The sequence below is a fragment of the Manacus candei genome, unplaced genomic scaffold, assembly GCF_025592945.1.
Source record: "Manacus candei isolate 608988 ecotype Guabito, Panama unplaced genomic scaffold, ASM2559294v1 h1tg000073l, whole genome shotgun sequence".
Lineage (NCBI taxonomy): Eukaryota > Metazoa > Chordata > Aves > Passeriformes > Pipridae > Manacus > Manacus candei.
The window spans coordinates 4,063,826-4,086,241 of record NW_026138121.1 but is presented as its reverse complement, the minus strand read 5'-3'; the positions used below and the strand labels follow the sequence as shown (position 1 = coordinate 4,086,241).

At 53.7% G+C, this 22,416-nt stretch overlaps 1 protein-coding gene across 1 annotated transcript; it reads left to right on the top strand.

The window, feature by feature from the left end:
• The first annotated feature begins 15,846 nt into the window (after positions 1-15,846).
• On the top strand, positions 15,847-22,290 carry LOC127480401 (uncharacterized). The gene is made up of 2 exons (XM_051808518.1): positions 15,847-16,233; positions 21,664-22,290. The coding sequence occupies exons 1-2, from the start codon at positions 15,865-15,867 to the stop codon at positions 22,288-22,290; spliced, it is 996 nt and encodes a 331-aa protein (XP_051664478.1). The 5' UTR covers positions 15,847-15,864.
• Positions 22,291-22,416: the final 126 nt, after the last annotated feature.

Genomic DNA, 22,416 nt, shown 5'->3' with positions numbered 1-22,416 from the left:
GGTGTGGCTACCATGGAGGGAGAACTTGGGAAAAAATATATACCTGGGGTTCAGAGCCACCTCAGAGTGGGGTTGTATGTGGATGCAGCTCACCCAGAGCTCCCCATGCTCAAGAAGTAAAGGTCTCCTTATTTTCTGTGGCCTCCACAACAACCTTGCTGAGCACCTACTGAGAAATAAATTGCTGCCTTCCCACTGCACCATGTCCAGTTCTAGGTCGGGTTTCTCCCATTCCCTGTGGGTTTCAGCACGTTGCAGAGGCCATCTCAGAACCAGGGGCCTTGTACCAGTGTCACTCTTCCTCCAAGAGCACTGGTGAGACACCTTTCCCTACATTATTTTGTCCCTCCCCTATCAGCCACACAAAAATCCCCCCCACTACCTTATGGCATCCGTAACTCTGGAAGTCCTGTTCTATTTTAATTCAGTTTTAAAATTACTGCTCTAAATGCAGGCAGAGAGTTTTTCTAGGTTCTTTTTTTCTTCCTGGCAGTGTTTGTTCAGCAACACATGTCACTGTAGCCAAAACCTGATTAGTACTGCTGGGTTTTGTTAACAGGTTATTAGCAAAGGACTCCTTGGGAGTAAATGGGATCTAATAGAAGCTTCATAGGTTTGCCATTATACTCCACCATTATCATTTAGAGGTAGTTTCTTTTGTAGTCATTAATGAATAATGACAATATGATAATCTTCAAAGCTCACCATTCCAGCACCAACCTTTCCTCTGACTTATAATTAAGATGTCAAAATTAATTTCCCTCTCACAAAGCAGGGACTTTTCTCTCTTTGCTGATGGATCTGTTTAACAGATATCACTTCTCAGCTTCCCCTGCTCGGCTCGACCTCACTGGGAAGGACGGGGGTGGGGATGGAGTACACTGTGCTTCATTTTTCACTGTCAGCCCTCAAAACCAATTTTGCTAAGAAAGAAAAGAAAAAAAAGAGAGTGTCCTGTTGGTGGATGGCTCCTGCGGGCTCAGACTCTGCCTGTTATTGACATAAGGGTCAGGAAACACAGAATCAGGGAATCATTTAGGTTGGAAAAAAACCTTGAGCAATGTAGATATTATCTAGCAATCGTTGCATAAGATGGAATCACAGAATCATAAAATATCCTGAGCTGGAAGAGACCCACAAGGGTCATTGAGTCCAATGCACAGGACACCCCAAAATCCCACCCTGTCCCTGAGAGCATTGTCCAAATGCTCCTGGAGCTCTGGCAGCCTTGGGGTCATGACCACTGCCTGGGGGACCCTGTTCAGTGCCCAACCATTCTCTGGGGGAAGAACCTTTCCCTGAGATCCAACCAATGAAGTCCAACCATTAACCCAGCACCGCCAAGACCACCACTAAACCATGTCCCCAAGTGCCACACCTACATGTATTTTCAATCCCTCCAGGGATGGTGACTCCACCACTGCCCTGGGCAGCTGTGGCAGGGCTGGACAACCCTTTTGGTGAAGAAATTTTTCGTAATATCCCATCTAAACCTCCCCTGGTGCAACCTGAGGCCGTTTCCTCTCTTGTTACTTGGAAGAAGAGATAATCATTTAGCTCGGAAAAGACCTTTAAGATCCTTGAGTCCGATGTCAGGATCTTTTCCTCTCCAGAGCATGATGTGATGCTTTTCATTTTTAGGTGAGTGAAATAAGACCCCCGAGGCAGAGCTGTGCTGCCTGGACATGAGACACACAGAAATGCTGCTGTACAGCAGCCTTTTCATGTGTCTGACACCCCGGGAGCCTCACACTGGGCCTGCCTAAGTGTCAGAGATCCTCGAGGATGCCCTTATCCCATTAAACATTCATGTCCTCTTGCTTCTTCTCATGTATTTTTATTACTAACAGGTTTCCCAGCTGATAACACACCAGTGAATACATTATTCAGCCTGGCTCACTGACTGCTGTCTCCATTACACTAAGATCCTCCAACATTTACAAGTGGGGATCACAGGATTTGCCTGAGTGTCCTGGCACAAACGTGGGCAATGCCACAGGGCTCAGCAGGGAGAGGCAACGGGATGGGACCAGAGCCAGGGATCCCTGTCCGGCTCAAAGCAGCTCTGGAATGCACACTCCTGGCTCCTCCAGCTCCCTGTGAGCCCTGGGAGATGTAGGTGAGGCAGGAGAGGCTTCTTGGGGCTGAAGCACTGCTTGTGCTCCTGCTGTTACATTACAGAGCTTCCACCACCTCACTAAATCCCTTTTTCTCTTCTCCCACACGCACCGTGAACAGAGCAATTACCTTTGCGTCTCACAGGGGGCCGTGAAGCTTTAATTAATTTGTGGGTTTCGGTGCTTTGTGCTCTCAAAATGCAGTGTGTTTAATTCCTTCATTGCTTCACGGTTAATAGAATTATTTATTTCAGTCAGGGTGGTCCCCCCCAAGCCTGTGTTCCCGCTGCCACACCGTGCACTGGGCAGGCACAGACTCCCTGTGCTCCCCAACACCAGCTAAGAGAGGGGAGATTTAGAGTAGATGTTAGGGAGAAATTCTCCCCTGTGAGGGTGGGGAGGCCCTGGCACAGGTTGCCCAGAGAAGCTGTGGCTGCCCCACCCCTGGAAGTGTCCAAGGCCAGGTTGGACGGGGCTTGGAGCAACCTGGGCTGGTGGAAGGTGTCCCTGCCCATGGCGGGGGGTGGAATGAGATGAGCTTCAAGGTCCTTTTCAACCCTGAGTCTGTGATGCCCCACCAGTGGGCCCAGGGAGACCCTCCCCAGGTGGGTTTGTGTCTGTGTGTAGCCACAGGAGCACATCTGATGGTGCCTTCACGTGCTGTCATCCATGAGGAAGAGGACATTGGAATGGGCTGCCCATGGAGGTGGTGGATTCTCCATCCCTGGAGGTCTTTAAGATGAGACTGGATGTGGCATCAGTGCCATGGGCTGGTAACCACAGCGGGGTTGGATCAAGGGTTGGACCTGATGATCTCAGAGGTCTTTTCCAACCCAGTTGGTTCCATGATTCCATGATTCCATAACATCTGTGCCTGATGAGTGGGGTGGTACGAGGGGAAGCAGAACCTCAGCTTATCACAGGCAGCCTTCATGCCCAGCTGCTCACAGAGACAGAGCAGGACAAAAATTAAACAGGCCATTAAGCAGCACTCCAGTGGATTAACATTCATCTGCCTCGCTTACACTGCAGGATTTCAAAATTCTTTTGAAGTTTGCATATTAGAAAATCACTTTCCAAGCCACATAACTTTGAGCTTTAGATGTTTCCTAACAGTTCTGTGGTTGAGGAACAGCTGACTAATCCTTCAGGATTTAATGAGGTTAACTAACATGCACAGCTTTGTAGGGAGCTGTAGTTGGTATTTTGGTAGCAAACATGAAAAACATTGTCAATAAGTAATGTTCTGTAAAGAGCTGTTATGGGAGCACAGCATCATCTGGGCAACTTTTGCCAAAGCTTCTTTTTCCTTCACGGAGCACAGGTTGGAATTCTGGTCTTGTTCAGTCATAACAGTCAACACCAAGCAGCATTATTTGCTTGTAACTCTCACTGAAGTCAATAGGATTACACTCTTCTGTTCTCTGGGTTAATTCATGGTTTTGTAGCTTCTCCTTTGGCTGTCCAGGAACCCCTTCCATGGACTGGCAGAGTTTTCCAGCAGCTGGGGTGGGTGGCAGAGGGTGCTCAGCTCCAGACTGGGACTGGAGCCACATCCCTCTCTGGTGAGGTCGGGCACTGAGCCCTCCTTCAGCTGAGCCCCTGGAATAATCACAGGAAAGAATCACAGAATCATTAAGGTTGGAAAAGGCCTCCAAGACCATCAAGCCCAGCCTTCTCAGCTCGGGAGGTTGGCTCTGGAGTCCCTGTGCCTCGGGCGCCTGGAGACTGAGAGATGAACCTAATTTGGTATTTACAGAACGCACCCGAGTTGCACGTAACAAGTTGACACATAAATTCATTAGGATGCAATTACAGCGATCAGAACGTCGGCTACTCAATTATTTTTAGCAAGAACATGTAATTAACTGCAGGTTCATGTCGAAGGCTGCCTGGTGCCATGAAGCAGGTTCTGAGGATTGGCTCGCACGGGAGAACACAGCAGCGGGGTTTTTCCCAGGGCACAACCTCCAGCTGGGAGATGCAGACTGATGGGGAACAGCAGTGGCTGGATAGGTGAGAGACAAGCCTTAGAGAGATGAGAGCAGCAGAGCATCTTGTCCATCACCCAGCAGCCCGGCTGACGGGGCCAGAGCCTCCAGGGACGTGAGCTCAGTGCATCAAAACACATCAAAATACATCAGGTGTTATCGCTGCTGCACCATTGCTGCCTCATGATTAAACACCATGAATATTAATGAGCTCTTATAGCTGCTTTGGAAAGATCTGCCTGTTATGGCTCACGGATCACAGTGCTGCTGGGAGAAAATAAAACTATGTCCAACTGTTTGCCTGTTGCTCGTTTGTAACTCTCTCCTTCAGCTCACGGAAGCCTGGAGACTATTCCAGAGAAGCAGCTACCTCAGCATCTCTTCCACTCGTGAATTATGTCAGGGGAAGATTTCTCCTAATGACAAATGGAAAATTCGGTGTGGTAATTAATATCTCCATCACCCTCAGGCCCTCACGGTCCCTGTCAAAATACACGTTACACCAGCAAGAATTCCACACAGAGCAGTAGGCAGGTAGGTGGCTGTGCGTGGAAAGGAGGAAGAGGAAAAAGACAGGAAATCTTTCAGGATTAATGGGTACATAAAGCAGGAGAGTAACGTGGCTGTGAGAGGCACAGCACGACCTGGGAGACGTGGCACAGAGTCCTGCGTGGGGCTGAGCAACCCGGTCTGGGGAAGGTGTCCGTGCCCATGGCAGGGGGTGGAATGAGATGAGCTTTAAGGGCCCTGCCAACACAAACCATTGTGGGGTTCTATGAAGTTAATTTGGTTAATTGCTGTCCCTTATCCCCAGGGCAGTGATGTGGGGTGCAGGAGTCCCCTCTCCCTGCTCCTGTCCCATCAGAACAGGCAAAAGATCCCCATCTTCCCACATCTCACTTCCAGCTGGACTTTAACAGACTCCTGTCTGCCAAGTAATAAATAAGAACCTTTACACTGCAACACTCAGCACATTGCAGAGAGCATTAAACAAAGCCTAGAGAGCAGCTGGTTCAGGGAGCAGGGCCGGGAAGGCAGCGCTGCCGTAGCTGCAGTGTGTGGGTGGGATGCACCAGCCAGCCCTGCACGGGCAGGTCCCCAAAAACCAAACCCGCTGCCAGGCTTAAAGCCACCACTGAGAGCTTTCCCCTGTGGCAGTGAAGGGAAGGCTCTGAGGGATTACGGAAAATACCTTATTCCAGCAAAAGTAGCGCGGCTCTGGATTTCATCACTGCCCCTCGGTGGGGGAAGCCTGATGCGGCACGGCGAGGGCAGGACCAGCACTGGCAGCACCGAGCTGTGGGGCAGCCGTGCCCTTCCCAGGCAGAGCAGGGCCAGACATGCCCTCAGAACTTCCCAGGCCAGCCTGGGAACCAGCAGGCACCAAACCGGAGCTGGAGCCCCTGTGCCGACTTGCCGGCAGCCGGAGCGGGGCTGGCAGAGGCGGGAGCACCCCGGGGCTCCCCGTGGCAGCTCCGCACGGCGGGTCCCGTGGGCTGCTCCAAGTGCTTCACACACCGCTAACTCATGTACTTCCCTGCTGCATAATTCATACCTTTTTAGCAGGAGATAAAAACTTCACAACTGCTAATGTGAGAGTGTTTATTAACGTGAGTCTGCCAGACAGCCCCTGGATTTGGAAGGAGCTCTTGAGAAAGAGCCAAAGTCTGTCCTCAGTAAGCAGATTTTTTATTTTATTTTTTTTTTTTTTGAAAGCTCAGAGCCTGGTGGCAACCGGGCTTGGAGCGATTCTCTGGTGGCTGCTGAGCTGCTGGTTCATCCTGGGGCCCCTGAAGAACTTGGAGCATCGCAGAAGAAGAAATAAATAAATAGATCATTCCCTTTACACGGGGCCGGGTGCTGGATGTGCCGTATTGTTCATGTCCCTCCCCTGCACAGAGCAGTCAACCGAGCACAGAAAGGAGATAAGAGCATTTGTTCCCACAAGGAACACGGAGAGGATGAAAAACAAGTTTTCAGTCGTGTTCCATGCAAGGTTGTTTATAATGCCTGTGACTATTTTTAAGCCCGGGGAATGAAGGGCTGCCAGCTGCAGCCAGCTCTTGAGGGAAGGTGCATTGTGTTCTGTAGCACTGTCAGGTGAAGCGGAGCGGACACTTGGTACCCGGGAGCCAGCACGGGGACACCGGTGACACTGGTGACACCACCCTCCCCGTCCCTGTCCTCGGCAGGAGCCCGGCCCCAGGCACTGCCCTGGCAGGTTGGGGTGACACCAACCTTCACGGGGACAATGTCACTGCAAAAAACCTTCCCAAGGACATTGCTGGGGGAAAAAAAGGCAGTTTCTGGGTCTAGAGGAGGAGTGAGGCAGAGCCTGCCATCGGTGCTGCCTGTTCTGCAGGGATGTGTCTCGTTGAGGCACAAGCAGACAGGACAGCTCTGCAACCCCCTGGCTGGTGCAGGGCAAGGACAGCTGCCTGGGGGGCTGCTCCTGGTGCCAAGGATGGAGAGCAGTGCTGGGAATGCAGGAGATGCTCCAGCTCCTTCAGCAGAATGGGCAGCCAACTCCTTCCCACCTCCCGCCCCACCGCTGGCACACAGGAACTCTGGGATGCTGACAGCAGCTGTTTCCAACAGCCCCTGACACAGTGAAGTGAGAAATCATTTCCCAGAGCCAGAACCTCTCAAGCGTTTTGGAGAGATTTGAGGCCACCCAAGCTCGTGCTGTAAAATATCACGGACACTGAACAGGCTCCCCAGGGCATGGTCACGGCCCCAAACCTGCCAGAGCTCAAGGGGTGTTTGGACAACACTCTCAGGCACAGGGTGGGATTTTAGGGTTGTCCTGTGCAGGGCCAGGAATTGGACTCAATGATGCTCGTGGGTCCCTTCCAGCTCAGGATATTCTCTAATTCCATGATCACTGCAGCACCTTGACCAAGCTGTACCTCTGCAAAGAGCCTCCCCACAGGCAATCCCAGAGCCAACACAGAGCTCTGCCATGGCCACAGCTCAGACCTGGCTTCCCTGGGGAGCCACTCTGTCATTTCCTGGGGGTTTGATGTGTGTTCATCAAATTGAAAGGGATTAAAAAAGAAACAAACATCATAAATACCCTAAATGAGTTGGATCTATAAATGCTTCCCTGGCACTGCCAGCGTGCTGTCAATACAGATATAATGTTATTTAAATAATAAGTTCAGAACTTTCGCCTGTAAATGAAAACATCTTATTGAAATAGATGCTGATTAAAAGGCAAATGTCTTTGTTCTAATTATCTTCATTACGGGCTTTTAATGGCAAGAAGCTGCAGAAATGAAACCACCCATAAACGGCAGCGTGGAACGGTGATGGTTTTACCTGCTGGTGCCGGGACTGGGCTGTCAGGGAGAGGGTTGCCCTGATTCCTGGGGAAGGTGAGGAGGGTGGTGGGTGTGCAGGGAGGCTGGAGGGCTGAGAAAGGTGTCTGAGGTGATGGTGGCAACCTCCATTCAGCACCCCTGTTTGTACAGCACCCACCCCGGGGGTACCAAACCCGTGAGCTTCGCTGCAGAGAGCGGCTGCTTGGGAGGGAGGGGAGCAGGAGCCTGGGCCAGTGCATACGTAATTAGTTAATTCATTTAATTAGTTGATTCATTTCTCAGTGCTTTGTCCTACCTGGCTGGAGTGCTGCTGTGAGTGCTGCAGCCCTGGGGGAGGGTTTGCCAGGGAGTCCCACCTGCTCCACCAGCGGGTCTGACAGTGCCAGGACAGAGGGTCCAACCAGTCACCTCCCACTCAAGGGTGCCAGGACGTTGGGCAGGGCTGCTTCTGAGCAGAGGAGCAGTGCTGGTCTCTGCTTTGCAGCAGTTCCCTCTCTGCAACAACATGCAGAGAGGGAAAATTAATTTCCATTTTCTCTGGTTCAGCACTAGCGATTGCATTCAGCCTTTTGGGCTCCTGCCTCCACTCCCATTGCCTGTGCCTGAAAAACTAATGAATTTCCACTGATTACTTGTCTGCTCTCTGTCTCCTACCTTTATTTTATTCTCATTTTAGCTCCTTATCTTCCTTCACACTCTTTTTAACTTCAGTGAATGGTTTCATCCTTTCTAAGTGAGGCTCTGTGCCACTCACAGGCTCTTTCTTATCTCTAAGAGCACTAAAAGGAATCACCCACTCTGTTCCATAGCTGGATGCCCCACAGCCCTCTCAGAGAGACAGGATGGAACTCACTGAGAATAATACCTGGCTGATTAGTGGGTAAAAACCCAGCAGTGGAAGCCTGAGCTGAGGATGATGCCTCTGGACCATCCTCAGCAGCGTGGCTGCTCCATCCTCCGGGCTCCCAGGACGTGGCAGGTGGGAAATGCCTGTGGACACCACGTGGGAATTGCAGGTGGGCAGCAAGTGAGGCCACACACACGTGGAGACACCACACAGGCTTCACACTCCTGTCTAGACACACAAATAAAGGTGGAGGGGCTGGGGCAGCACCCCCAGAGCCCCCTGAGGCTCCTGTCAGCAGGAGGGGGCTGCCAGCTCCTGCCACAACCCGTGATGGTGCCAGCACAGCTTCTGCCAAGCCAACCCCAAAAATAGACCAGAAGCAGGTTCTATTTACCTCCAGATTTACGCAGGGATGACAGCTTTTGTTCTCCAGCTGCACATTAACCTGCATAGCCTGGGAACATGAAGTCGTGCCCAAAAAATTGCGGTGGCACAATTTCTGATTGAATTCCTGGTCTCATGACTGCAGATTATGAGACTCCACTTCTTTTCCAGCATTTGCTGGGCAACCTGCTGTCCTGGACCAGCTTAGGTTTGTTCTTGAATTACCAAAGGTGCTTAATGTAATGCAGAAGAGCTCAGTGCTACCTGTTTGCACTCAGCTGAACAGGGACATTCTTTTTCCTGGCGAGGCATTTGAGCAGTGCAGGAAATCAAACATGCAAAAGGTTAAGGCTATTATTAAAAAGAAAAACCAAAACCCAACGTGTTGAAAAAAAATGCAGCAAAAAAACTCACAGCCTGGGGAGCCGCTGATTTTGTCCTCAGGATGACTAAAACCAGGGTGTCTGAAATATCAAAGGGAATTTTCGTGTTACTTTCACAAGTAAAGCCAGAAGTCAGTTATTATTATCACAGAATCATGGAATGGTTTGGGTTGGAAGGGACATCGAAGTTCACCTTGTTCCACCCCCTGCCATGAGCAGGGACACCTTCCACTAGCCCAGGTTGCTCAGAGCTCCATCCAACCTGGCCTTGGACACTTCCAGGGATGGGGCAGCCACAGCTTCTCTGGGCAACCTGTGCCAGGGCCTCCCCACCCTCACAGGGACCAATTTCTTCCCAATATCCCATCTGACCCTGCCCTTGTCCTGTCCCTCCATCCTTTGTCCCCAGTTCCTCTCCAGCTCTCCTGGAGCCTCTTTAGGCCCTGGAAGGGGCTCTCAGGTCTCCCTGGAGCCTTCTTTTCTCCAGGTGAGCCCCCCCAGCTCTCCCAGCCTGGCTCCAGAGCAGAGGGGCTCCAGCCCTTGGGGCATCTCTGTGGCCTCTCTGGACTCGCTCCAGCAGCTTCATGTGCTTTCTGTGCTGTTGTTCCCAGGGCTGGAGGCAGATCTGCAGGGGGAGGTCTCACCTGAGGGGGCAGAGGGGCAGAATTCCCCCCTCCCCTGATGCCCACACTGTGGGATCAGCCCAGGACATGGAGAGGTTTCTGGGCTGGGTCATGTCCAGCCTCTCACGCACCAGCACCTCCAAGTCCTCCTCCCCAGGGCTGCTCCATGATATATTGTGCTGTCATGTCACTCACTGGGATGATGAGTGTCCTGCCTGATCCTCAGCACCCTGGAACAGCTCATCTGTTCCATTGCCTCCAGAAATGCCCTCGGAAAGAGCCTCTGTTCTGCCCTCAGCCTTGCAACACGTTTTGGAGAAAACCAGCAGACTGATGAGCAGACTGGAAGGCAGATTCGGGTTGTTTTTCTTTTCTACCTGGACATATGGATACAAGAAATCTTTGGAGACCTTGAAAGGAAAAGTGCCTCCCTTTGAATTGCTAAACGGCCGGCGCGGCTAAGAATAGCCTCCGGAGGGAGAGGGGAGATGAATGACACGAGGAATTCAGCACCTTTTCTTACCGTGCAGGAGTCTCGGAATTTAAAAAGCGAATACCGAGGCGAGTGCAGGCAAAGGGGGATGGCCAGTCACGCCGAGGACATTTGGAGGAGTGTGCTATTATGTAAAACCAGCCAGGGAAAGGTTAGCAAATACCACTGCTTCCCTGGGGAGCCCTTCTTTTGCAGGAGTCATTAGTGCACTGGCAGGATAACAGATCCTCTCTGCTAATTCTCTAGGTCATAAGCAAATTAAGACAGAAAAGCTGATCTGCCATCCATCTACATTAGGCACAGCTGCCCAGCTCACCTGTCCTGCAGCTGCTGGTTTACAGAAGGGTTAGGACTGGAATAGCAAAGTCTTATCATTAATCCAAGCCCATTTCCCTCTCTGCTCAGCCAGGCTGGGTAAAGGGGTCCTGGCACCCCTCAGGTGAGAGCAGAGCTCAGGGAGTACAATTCCCAGTGCCCCAGGACCTCCACCAGTGCTGCTTCATCCCTCCTAGGACTCTGGTCCCCACAGGGAAGGCTTGGGTTCAGCCAGCTCCTGCTCACCTCGGAGACTTGCTGCCAACTCATACTAGTGCAGCTCCTGGTTTGGAAATGGGCAGATCAGGGAAGTGCTGCTCCTGGGATGTCAGAAACTCCATCCCCAGGCAGGAGGGGGTGAGTGAGGGCAGGAGGAGGCAGAGGCTTCCCTGGGAGCAGCCTGAGTTTCTCCCAGCGTGGGCACAAAGAGCTTTTAATAACCTCAGTATAAACTGCTCGGTGAGATTAAAGCAACCCACTCACGGGCAGGGTTAAGCCCAGGTCTGGAGCTGCTCCCTCCATGGACATATGAGCACCCTGGGCACGGCTGGGAGAGTGATCTCCTCCACTGGGGTCATCCCGTGGGTGAAGAGAGGTTCAGGTTGAGTATCAGGAAAAGGTTCTTCCCTCAGAGGGTGGTCGGGCACTGACCAGGCTCCCCAGGGCAGTGGGCACGTCCCCAAGGCTGCCAGAGCTCCAGGAGTGTTTGGACAACGCTCTCAGGCACATGGTGGGATCTTGGGATTGTCCTGTGCAGGATCAGGAGTTGGGCTGATGATCCTTGTGGGTCCCTTCCATCTCAAGATATTCTCTGATTCTATGACTTCAAACAGAAACGCTGCCTGAGAAACCTCCAGAGTCACATTTGCAGTGAACAAAAACACCCACCCGCACACAACACAGCGTTTCAAATCCTGCCTTTAATCTCAGGTTCCAGTAACAACCTTCTCCCCATCCAATTACTTGTCTTACAATTGACATGGCAATATTAAATTCCTAAGAACTAAAGCTCTTTGAAAGTATAACCTACTTTTAAAGCAGACAAGATTTAGAGTGGAAGTGTTTACTTTCTAGTCCTTGACGCTACCAAAGTCACTGATGCCTCATCAGCAGCTCCACAAATGAGGCCTCCAAACACGTTGCCTGGTTGGCATTTGCTGGGCACCATTTGCAGGGCTGAGCCCTGCCACATGTCCAGAGCTGGGTCCTGGAGGCTTTGGTGTCGGGTTTGGCAGGGGTGTGATTTCACCCTGCAGAAAAAGGCCTTGGCAGTTGTAGGGAAAGGAGGCCAAACAGCCATCCTGGAAGTGCTCGATCCCTGGAAGTGTTCCCCCATCTCTGGAAGTGTTCCTCCATCCCTGGAAGTGTTCAAGGCCAGGTTGGATGGGGCTTGGAGCAACCTGGTCGAGTGGAAGGTGTCCCTTGTCCCCACCCCTGCCTGGCCCCATCCATCATCATAAATTGCCACGCTAACCTACATGGAGAGGCACTAACTTTTGCTCCTGAAACAAGGTGCAATTAGTTGGGCACAAAAGAACACCGAAGTGATGCTAATTACCCTCTAAAAGACGAACAGAATTAAGTCAGAGAAGCAGAAAATTACCTTTGTGGGAAATCTGCTGCAGAGTTTAAACTGAGCCAGCGGCCGTGGCTGGATGGCTGCTGTGAGGTTCAGCTCTGCTTCTCCTCCTCCCTGTTTCCAGCCAAGCCATGAACCCCTGCACCATCCAGGCAGGACCCTGGGCCTTGTAGCAGGGTCTGCACCCACCCACACCACCCCTTAGCCACGGGCTTGGCACGGCCCTGGCATGAGGGGCATTGGGCAGGAGGATGCTGGGCAGCTGCAGCCGCAGCAGCTCAACCCCCACAGCGAAGGATTTGTCTTTTAACACCGGTTCACGAGCACCTTGACTCTCTCGTTTTGTTTATTCCTGGAAACCATCCAGAGTTTTAATTAGCCATTAACTGTTCCCTGTGCATTCAGCAGCACTCAAGGAGCCAGCGGTACTGATTTCACCTCCCTCCCGCAGGCTCCTCCCGCTGCCTCTCGGCACTTTGCTGACCAGTAATTGCTTCCGATGGCAGCACATCATTCATCACCGACCAGCCCTGCTCCTGCAGCCTGCCCGGAGGTCATAGAATCCCACACTGGTTTGTGTTGGAAAGGACCTTAAAGCTCATCTCATTCCACCCCCTGCCATGGGCAGGGACACCTTCCACTAGCCCAGGTTGCTCCAAGCCCCGTCCGACCTGGCCTTGGACACTTCCAGGGGTGGGGCAGCCACAGCTTCTCTGGGCAACCTGTGCCAGTGCCATTCCAGAGCTCATGGATGGGCCAAACCCCCCATTCTCAGCCTTCCTGGGAAGCCACAGTCCCTCCAGAGCTTTACCACTGAACCACTGAGCCCCCCCAGTCCCGTGCTGGGGGTGTTTGCTGTGGTGCTGCTCTGTGCTGGTGCTCCTGCTGTGCAGAAGATCCTGGGTCCCCACCACATGGGATGGTGACAGGACTCATGAAACAAAGTGTGATCTGTCCCAGGTTTACTCCCCTGCAGCCATGAGGAAACCTGTCTGTCAGGCAGCTCCAGTCCGAGCACTTTCTGACTCCAAATCCTTCCCTTGCACACGTCTGTTCTGTGGCTGCTGTGCCCAAAGCCACCTAAAGCATCTGTGGAGGAGCTGGAACCCAAATGGGACAGCCCCAGGGCTCTGTATGGCCAGCACATGCATGGGGATGTGCCACGAGCAGCCAGTGACAGCCCTTGGCATAGGTGACTTTCAAGGCTGAGCAGACAAGGTGAGGTGACGCTCTTGCCCTTCAGATCACAGCACTGAGCTCGTGGCTGCACCCAGGACAGACCCCCCAGAATGGCCCACGCAGGACTGGGTTACCCCACCAAAAAGCTGGAGGTCACAGGGAGTTTTATCCAGCACAAACCCACCTGAATCCGAGACCTCAAGGAAGTGCTGCCCATTTGTTCCAGGCAGGCAGGCAGTACACAGTACTGTGCAGCTCCTGGGACTTTTAGTAGTAATTAACAATCTGTCCTACTCAAATCTTGGTGGCAAGGGTCTAGGGAAAGCTGCCTGCTGGGATCTGGAGCAAGGCACCCACTGGGATGGCTCTGATGTGGCTGCAAATGCTCCGAAAAGGAGAGAGATCTGCTCTCTCCCAAGGTCTGGTGCCTCCAGAGCCTCCTGCTTTCCCTACTGCTCTCTGAAGTTCATACATATAAAGCCTTTATGTTCCCATCAAAGCTACTCCCGGATTTATGCTTATGGGAAAAGCTGATGGAATGTGTTGTGGGAACTGAAGACTTTAAAAGGCAATTTGAGAAGCAGTGCAGGAGGGAATGTGCTCCCAGGGACTGCTGCTCTCCCTGCAGCGCAGGACTCGCTGTACCTGCAGCACCGGCTGCTCGTTCCAGCCTGGTTCCAGCTCTCCTCATTTACAAGATGCATTATTTACCAGCCTGACATGCAGCTCATTTAAAAATCAGATTTATCAGCAAAATAGCAGCGCTCGCTATGGTGGCTTCCAACAGGAGCATTCCGCTGGGCTCCTGCTGACTCGGCAGATTCCAGCCCAATCCATCACCAAAGGGCTCTGGCACAGAGCCCTCAGCCCCTTCCCAGCCCTGGGGGCTCCAGTCGCAGCAGCACCAGGACATGGACCACCTCAGCCTTGGGATTTCCACAGACAAGCCAAGCAGGAGGAGAGAATGCCAAGGGAATGACCTTTGTGGGGTCACAATGAGCTCAGTGCTGCAAAGAGCTTGGATCCACAGCCAGATCCTTTCTGGGCAGCTGGATGCTGAGCCCAGGGGACCATCAGTCTGTCCTGTTCCACAGCTCCTACGAGGTGACACAGCCTGTGACACACACCAGTGGTGGCAGCAGGACCTGGGGCTCCTGTGGAGGATCCCGGCGGTGCCATCCCTGTGCCCACTGCAGGCAGATCCCTGTGTGGCTCCCTGGGAGAGAGGCTGAGGGAACAGGTGAGCAATGGCCACACCTTTACGGGGGCAGGGAGGGTATAAATGTGCACAGGAAGATCCAGGCAGTCCCTGTAAAGCTGCATCCCAGGATACCACCACCCGTTACACCCCCTGTCCTGTGCCTGCCAGATCCCTGAGCTGACGCTTCCCACACCCAGGAGCAGGATCTGCCCCGCTCCTCCAGCCCTGCAGCAGCCCAGCAGTGCCCAGTGTGTTGTACAGAGCTCTGGGGGTGTGAACAGCCTGCTCCAGCTGAACAAAGCTGCAGGAGCCGCTCTGGTGCCAAGGAATTTTTAGCAAACCGTGGGACATGTCAGTCGCCCCGCAAAGGTGCGACTGTTCACGGAACGAAGCGTAACCGGAGCTCATCTGCGGACCAGGATCCACCCTGGGAAGGGGATATCAGCTCTCAGTGTCCTCCCCTTGTGTGTTCCCTTCCCAACCAGCAACCGACCTCCTGCTCCTGTGCTTTCAGCTCCCAGGACCAGTTACCCCATGGGGCTGTTACCCAGTACTAATTTTAACCTCAGCGTGGCCGAGACCCTCCGAGCGCAGCAGCAGAGCCACAGGCACGTGGGCCAGGCCCAGGGCCAGCCAGCTCTGGGTCACAGATGGCTGAAAGGCCCGTGGCCACCTCGTCACACCAGTGCCTTCGCCCCACGACACGTGTGTGCTCACGTGTGTGCTCACGTGTGTGCTCACGAGCTGCTCCGGGCACCGCGGCCCCTCCTCTGCAGCCGGGAGCAGGAGCACGCCGTAAACACACATGAATATTTCATGCTCGGAGAGAGAGTTTTTGCCATGACCCAGATTTCTTTCCCCCAGACACCCCGCTGGGACCCCAGGGGGTTGTGTGGGGTGGGAGCGTGGCCACGGACACGCGTGGCCCCCGCTGTGCCCACGGCAGCCCCCAGCCCAAATCAGCCAGGATGGCACATCTTCACATTTTCCCTGCCCGCTGCCCCATCCTCGCAGGGCTCCTCCTTGAGCCAAGGCGGACACGTGTCTGCAGGTGCCACACTACCCACAAGTACAGGGTAGGGAGGTGGATGCCCTGCTCCCTGCTGAGGCGCAGGAGGAGTAGCTGGGATGCTCCAAGCAGGATCAGCCCCTTTCCCACAGCAGGCAGCTCCCCCAGGCGCGGTGCCCGCCCAGAGCATCCCAGCACCCGCCTCGCCGTGGCATTCCTTGGCTCTTCTCCCCATCTGCTCAGGCCAGAGGCAGGATGACCTCCCCGGGAGCAGGGCCGAGTGCTGCTCCCCTGCTCCCGCTCCAGGCAGAGTCACGTCCTCCAAAGGCAGTGCTGCCTTATCAATAATAAAAGGCAATTTCCCCAGACAGAGCCGGGGCATTACTCAGCCCTTCGTGCGCCTCATCCGCCGCTGACAGGATGGGAAGGACTTTAATAAGATGCGATTTGACAGTAACACAAAACAACAACAGCATTAAGGGAAGAATAATGGCAAAGGCAGCTGTCAAAAACCTCATGTTCCCTAACCAGGAGCAAGAAATCAGAGCTGTCAGGCCCCAGCAGAGGTTGAAAGGGAGGGCAGGACCGCAGTGGGCAGCCAGGTACCACTGCCCGTGGGGGATTCTGGTCATCGTGGGAGCTCAGCTTGGGATGGGGACACAGGGAGGACGAGAGGATCCCGCTGTCACCAACACGATGGAGACACCGGTGTCACCACGGCCAGCTCAGCAACGTGCCAGCTCCAGGGCCACGGAGCCCAGGAGAGGGAGAGGCACCACCGTGCCCCAGGTAAGTAACGCTGCACATCCACCACGGCAGGACCCGGTGCCCTCTGGTGTGACTGGGCACAGGGGGAGCTGGGCACAAGGATCTATGTGCCAAGGCTGCTGCAGGGCTGGGACCTGTCACCCGGGCTGGCTGGGAGGGGGATGGAGCTGGGCCAGGCACTGCTGCGTCAGTCACTATGAAAATGAGCCAGAGGACATCTGATGGTGCTGAAAGACAGAGGGATGAGAGGTGTCCAGGGCAGCCCAGGCTCCCTGGGGATGTGCCAGCTCAGCAACCTGAGATCTGCGGCCCAGGAGCTCACAGGAAGGGTTCAGGCACAGGGAAGCAGTCCTGGGACACCTTCTGCAGAGGGGGGACCACCAATCCTGTGGGGACAGCTCTGCTGACACCAGGGAAGAGGGGACATGTCTCAGGAGGCAGCACTGGTGGTCTCTGGAGCTCAGTGTAGCTGTGAGAGTTGAGTGGGATGCAGCAACAGTCCTGGGGGCTGGTGGACAGCCTCCAGAGCCCATTCTCTCCCCAGTCCAGGACCAGAGCAGATGTGTCACTGCTGAGAGCACCACAGGGCTCAGGCCACCGAGACATGCCCGGGTAAGGCTTGGCCTGATTTTCCCCTGATTTAGGGATGTTTGTGTGTCACCTACACGTAACCAGCCCCTGTTCAGTAATTTAATTTTGCCCACCAAAGTTCAAATCCCATCACTGGTGCTGCTGCCAGGAGAGACCTGCCCAGCACAGCCAAAGCCCCCAGGTCCTCCCCAGGGAGGAGCCGAGCGGCACCACTCCGGCCCGTGGGAATGTCGGCGTCAACCACAGATCTCATTAAGAGTCTGCTATGCCTCAATACTTATAATGAAAAAATGAGAGTGAGAAAGAGAGAGGCCCCAGTGAGGACCTGATCTCCTTTTGAATACGGGCTGTGTGTTATGAACCACGTTAACACAAGAATAGAGCCATGGCTGAGGCCTGTCCGGGGAGAGGCAGCGCCAGAGCATTTCCCTGAGTTATTGGCCTCTGCCAAGTGAGAGAATCCCATTAACCAGAAATGTTTCCAACCCATCCCCTCACACAGACCCTCTCCTCCAGACAGGGCATCCCTGAGTCTTGCTAAGGACCTCGGGGATCCCCTGGTGCTGGGCTAACACTGACAGCAGGGCGGGTGGTGCTGCAGGTGGACGCTCGGTGTGAGGGGCTGGGGGAGCCCTGACTGAAGCCTGTAATCCCCACCACGAAGCCAAGCAGGAACAACACCTCCTGCTGCCTGTCTGAGGTTCCCCTCTCCATCCCTGCTGTGCTGATACCTGCAGGATGCAACACAAAATCCCAGAATTGTTTAACTTGGAAGGGACCTTAAAGCTCATCTCGTTCCACCTCATGCCATGGGCAGGGACAACTTCCACTGGAACAGGTTGCTCCAAGGCCCATCCAACCTGGCCTTGGACACTTCCAGGGATGGGGCAGCCACAAACATGGAGTAAACAACCATTCAAACCCCATCCCCTCTGGAGCCAGGACCCTGCAGAGCCGGACACTCCTCTCTCCCAGGCTGGATGCTCCTCCTCCCTCCAGGCACTCTGTTTAGCAAAAGTCACTGCGGGGTCGTGACACCCGTTACACAACCCGCTCATGAATATTGCAGCAGCCCTGGGCAGCCCGACTGGCCGGGCAGGTGCTGCATTGGGAAGCAGCAGAGGGAAAACCTCTCTGGAAAATCACTGGCACAGCCCCAGCCCGACACCGCCGGGGAGCCGCAGACCTCTGCAGCTGTGGGCAGTGCCAAGATGGGGAGGAAAAACACCAGGAAGAGGAGGGACATCCCAGTTGGAAGGACACCGAGAGCCCCTCACCGTCAGAGGCACCATCCTATGGAGGAACAGCTTCCAGGGCCTCTGGAAGCAGAGGCTCAGCCAAAAAGTTCTCTGGCTCCGGCCACGTCGCAGCATCCAAGGGGGAGAGGACACCTCCTGTGCTATCCAGGCTCGTAAGAGTTGCTGCCAGTCAATAAAAAACAGGGAAGGGTTTGATAATGTGTGTGCCTGGAAAGACAAACAAACAGGGCTTAATGAAACCTTTATTTTAAAAATACGGTTTTTAATTTAAATGCAAATTGGGTGCTGTGGTAGCTGTAGGTCACTCACACTGACACACTGCTTAATTGGCAGGGATGAGGCTCGGGAAGCAACAGCACTAATGGCTGGCCCTTTCCTGGGCATTTATTTTAAGTTAATTAAAATTTTTCAGGCCGGGATGGGTCCTGCTCTGCAGAACAGCTCTCACTCTGTTCAGCCAGTCCTCTCCCAAGCCCCACACGCTGCCAGGGATGCTCTCAGCAGGCTGTCAGCTATTAATGGAGCAGGGCACATTCACTTCTGCATCCTGAAATCCCCTTTGGCGAGTCACAAATCACAGCCCCCCTCTCCACAGATGCTCCTGCAACATCCAGCTTCAGAGATAAATCTGAGCAAGGACAGGGGAGGTTTCTCCAACTGCTGGGGTGAATTACAGGGATAAGTCTTCAGAAGAGATGCTGAACCTGATGTGAAATCAAAGCTTCCCAGTGATGAGCAGAGCAGTTATCCCGAGTTACACGCGAGTTATGCGCAAGAGGATCTCGGTCAGAGAAGATCTGCCTTTGCCAAGAGAGATGAGCTGGAATGAGAGCTCTGATCCAAGAGAATTGAGCTGGAATCCAGAGCCCTCATTTAAGCGACATGAGAGCTCTGATCCCTGCTTCAGGGCTCTGGGAAGGGAGCTTTAACCCTTCCCTTGGCCCAGCTCTGCCTCGTGTTGCTGTTGCCCTTTGAGGGCACACACACAGACCCTTTGAGAGAGAAATCCAGCATGAAACATCACCAGGAGACCGGAGGGCAGGGTAGGAGTGACCCTGGGGCAGTGCCTGTCGATAACTGCTCTGGATTCAATCCATGTGTCCCTCATGGAGCAAATCAATGGCAACTCATCGGGAGAAAACGAGATAAACAGTGGCCTTAATAGCGCTCCATTGCCCTCCAACAGCAACCCTGGCTGGGGCTGCCTCTGCCTCTGGCTGCAGGAGGAAAAGGCCCTTGGATGAAAGGACATGCTCTGAGGTTGTCCCTTCTCTGCTGTGCTGTTTCCTCCTGTTTCCATCCTGGCTGGCTCAGAGCAGAGAGAATGAGAAGATCCAGCACCAGATGGGTCAGACACAGGAATGACAGAATCACAGAATCAGCTGGGTTGGAAGGGACCTCTGAGATCATCAAGTCCAACCCTTGATCCAACCCCGCTGTGGTTCCCAGCCCATGGCACTGATGCCACATCCAGTCCCATCTTAAAAACCTCCAGGGATGGAGAATCCACCCCTTCCCTGGGCAGCCCATTCCAATGGCTGATTACCCTTTCAGTAAAGAATTTCTTCCTAATATCCAACCTAAACCTCCCCTGGCACAGCTTAAGACCCAGCCCTCTTGTCTTGCTGAGAGTTGCCTGGGAGAAGAGACCAACCCCCCCTGGCTCCCCCCTCCTGTCAGGGAGTTGCAGAGAGTGAGGAGGTCTCCCCTGAGCCTCCTCTTCTCCAGGCTGAACAGCCCCAGCTCGCTCAGCCTCTCCTCATAGGACTTGTGCTCCAGTCCCTTCACCAGCCTCGTTGCTCTCCTCTGGAAGGAGAAGCAGATGGAGCCACATTGAGTGGTGGGAGCCCAGGGCCCTCTGGGGAGCTGCTTCCCTCCTCCCTCAGTGTCACCCACTCTCCTAAAGGGTGTTGGAACCCTGATCTCCAGTGCATGACAGGAGCTGACCACCCCTTTGCTCACCAGGGGATCCCTAGGGGAGCACCCACAGCACATTCACATGCCCATCACTGCCCACCCTGTCAGACATCCCTGTGTGACCCATCCCATCCAGACCCAGAGATCCCACATGCCCAAGTCTGCCTGAAGGCACCTGATGCTCTCCACCAGCTCCCCACTGCTGGTGTTCCCAGTTGGCTACTTCAGGGTAGCAGCCTTAAAAATTAGGATTTGGAGTTTACTTGTTCCCTAATACTCCTGTCTGACCATGAATGCCTGTTTCATTCTGAAACAGGATCCTGTGTCTCTTCCACCTTCCTACATGTGGGGAACAGCAGCCTGGAGCTCAGGGGCTCCTACTGCAGGACCTGTGGCTGCCTTGGGATTGGAGTCCAAAACCTCTAAGGCTGGGGGTTCCACAGACCCCAGGATTGTCTTCTCCTGCCATCTCACCTATTTGCTTAAGCCCAGACCTAAAGGAACTTGGGGCTCCATTTGGCAGGAGGTGAAGCTGCTGGCCCAAAAACGAGGGGGCAACTTTTCCAAGATCCAGGGATAGATGGGGCTGCTCCCAGGGGGGGTTGCATCCAGCCCCTGCCCACCACACCATTCCCATCAGCTCCCTCACTCTGTGGTGCCCAGGCTCCCATCCAGGCACGTGTGTGGGGCAGCTGCTCATGGCACCAACTATCACTCCTGAGACTGGAGACTCATCCAAAGGGGCCACAGAACTCCTGCAGGAGAGGAGGGAGGAGAACCTGGCAGGCAGGAGGGAAGGTGCTTTAATGAAGCATCATTAAACCACTGAAGGATTAAAGAGAGGAAGGGATAGGATGCTCCACAAAAACTCAGTCATTAGTGAAGCCCGAGGGTAGATGCAATTGTTTTTTGGGGTTTTTTTTCCTCTCTTTGATGACCCAGTTTTTTAGTCCCATCAGCACCAGGCTTGTGTTAATTTTTAAATATGCTTGGGTAACTGAGAACATTAACTATTCATGATCTTATCTGCAATAGCTGTTGGCTCTGACACTGTGCCAGGGAGAGCTGAACTTACCAGGGAAGGCAACAGCAGGTTTTTCCTGAGCATCTTGTTGACATGATCACAGGATGGGGTGGGGTTCCACAACACTCCTGGATAAATCAAGGCTTGTGGGGCAGGCTTGGATCATGGAGGCCATTCCCTTGCAATTGCGGTGGCTTGAAAAGACATAAGAGCACACAAAAAGCTGGGATGTGGGGAATGCTGTGGACAATCTGTGAATGCTTCAGCTCCAGAGAAACCCCAACATGGTTTATAAATATGAGGGGAGCCTCCTGAGCTGCTGTGAGGTGGTGAGCTGGCTCTGCTGTGCCCTGCTCAGCCAGGTACTGCCCCAGTCCAGGCAGAGGCTGGAAGGATCCCTGGTTATCAGCAATGTGAACTCCTAAATCACAGAATGGTTTGGGTTGGAAGGGACCTTAAAGCTCATCTTGTTCCACCCCCTGCCATGGGCAGGGACACCTTCCACTAGCCCAGGCTGCTCCAAGCCCTGTCCAACCTGGCCTTGGACACTTCCAGGGATGGGGCAGCCACAGCTTCTCTGGGCAACCTGTGCCAGGGCCTCCCCACCCTCACAGGGAGGAATTTCTTCCCAATATCTAATCTAAACCTGCCCTCCTTCAGCTTAAGGCTGTTCCAGCCTGTCCTGTCACTACCTGCCCTTGTGCAAAGTCCCCCTCCAGAACAAGCACAGAAGTCACAGTCAGGGCAGGTGACAAGGCACACACAGCTCTGGGGAGCCCTTGCCCTGGGTGCCAATGTCACTGTGAGCAAGAACAGGGGACGAGGCAGCTGCAGGAGCTCGGGTTAACCTGGGAGAGGTACATGATGCTGAGAGCTGTGAACAGGATTAACAGTGAAGAACAAAGAACAGAGCACAGGAGAGCAAAGGTGATTAATTATCAGAACATCAACCAGCAGAAGAATGCAGCAAGAGAGAGAGAGGGAGTTATTCAAAGGGACAAAAAACTCACATTGGCTTTGAGGAAGGATGGAATCTGGAGGCACCTCCTGCAGCAGGTACCTGCAAGATGCTCTCACCAACTCATGCTGACAGTTTGTTGCTGGAAAGAAAAATCTCCTTGGTACTTCGGAGGATCCAAGTGGCAGGAAGGCAGCACTGGAAGCACAGGAGGACAGTGTTGGGAGCACACTGATCCACGAGGCTCCTGGCCCAGAGTCCACAGCACTGTGGGAGAACCACCCCACGTTTTCCAAAGGGGGTACAGGTGCTTCCTGCAGGAAAACTGAAATGAGAATCACAGAATCAGTAAATGGTTGAGGTGGAAGAACCCTCTGGAAGTCACCTTGTCCAGCCCTTGGAGCCAGATTCCCAGGACCACGCCCAGACAGCAAAGTTTACTCTAATTTTTCCCC

Excerpts from the sequence above, each read along its gene's own strand:
- LOC127480401 (XM_051808518.1), top strand. The coding sequence starts at position 15,865 with ATGGGAAGGACTTTAATAAGATGCGATTTGACAGTAACACAAAACAAC. Across the intron at positions 16,234-21,663 it reads GAGGCACCACCGTGCCCCAG|CTTAAGGCTGTTCCAGCCTG; the intron begins GTAAGTAACGCT and ends GCCCTCCTTCAG.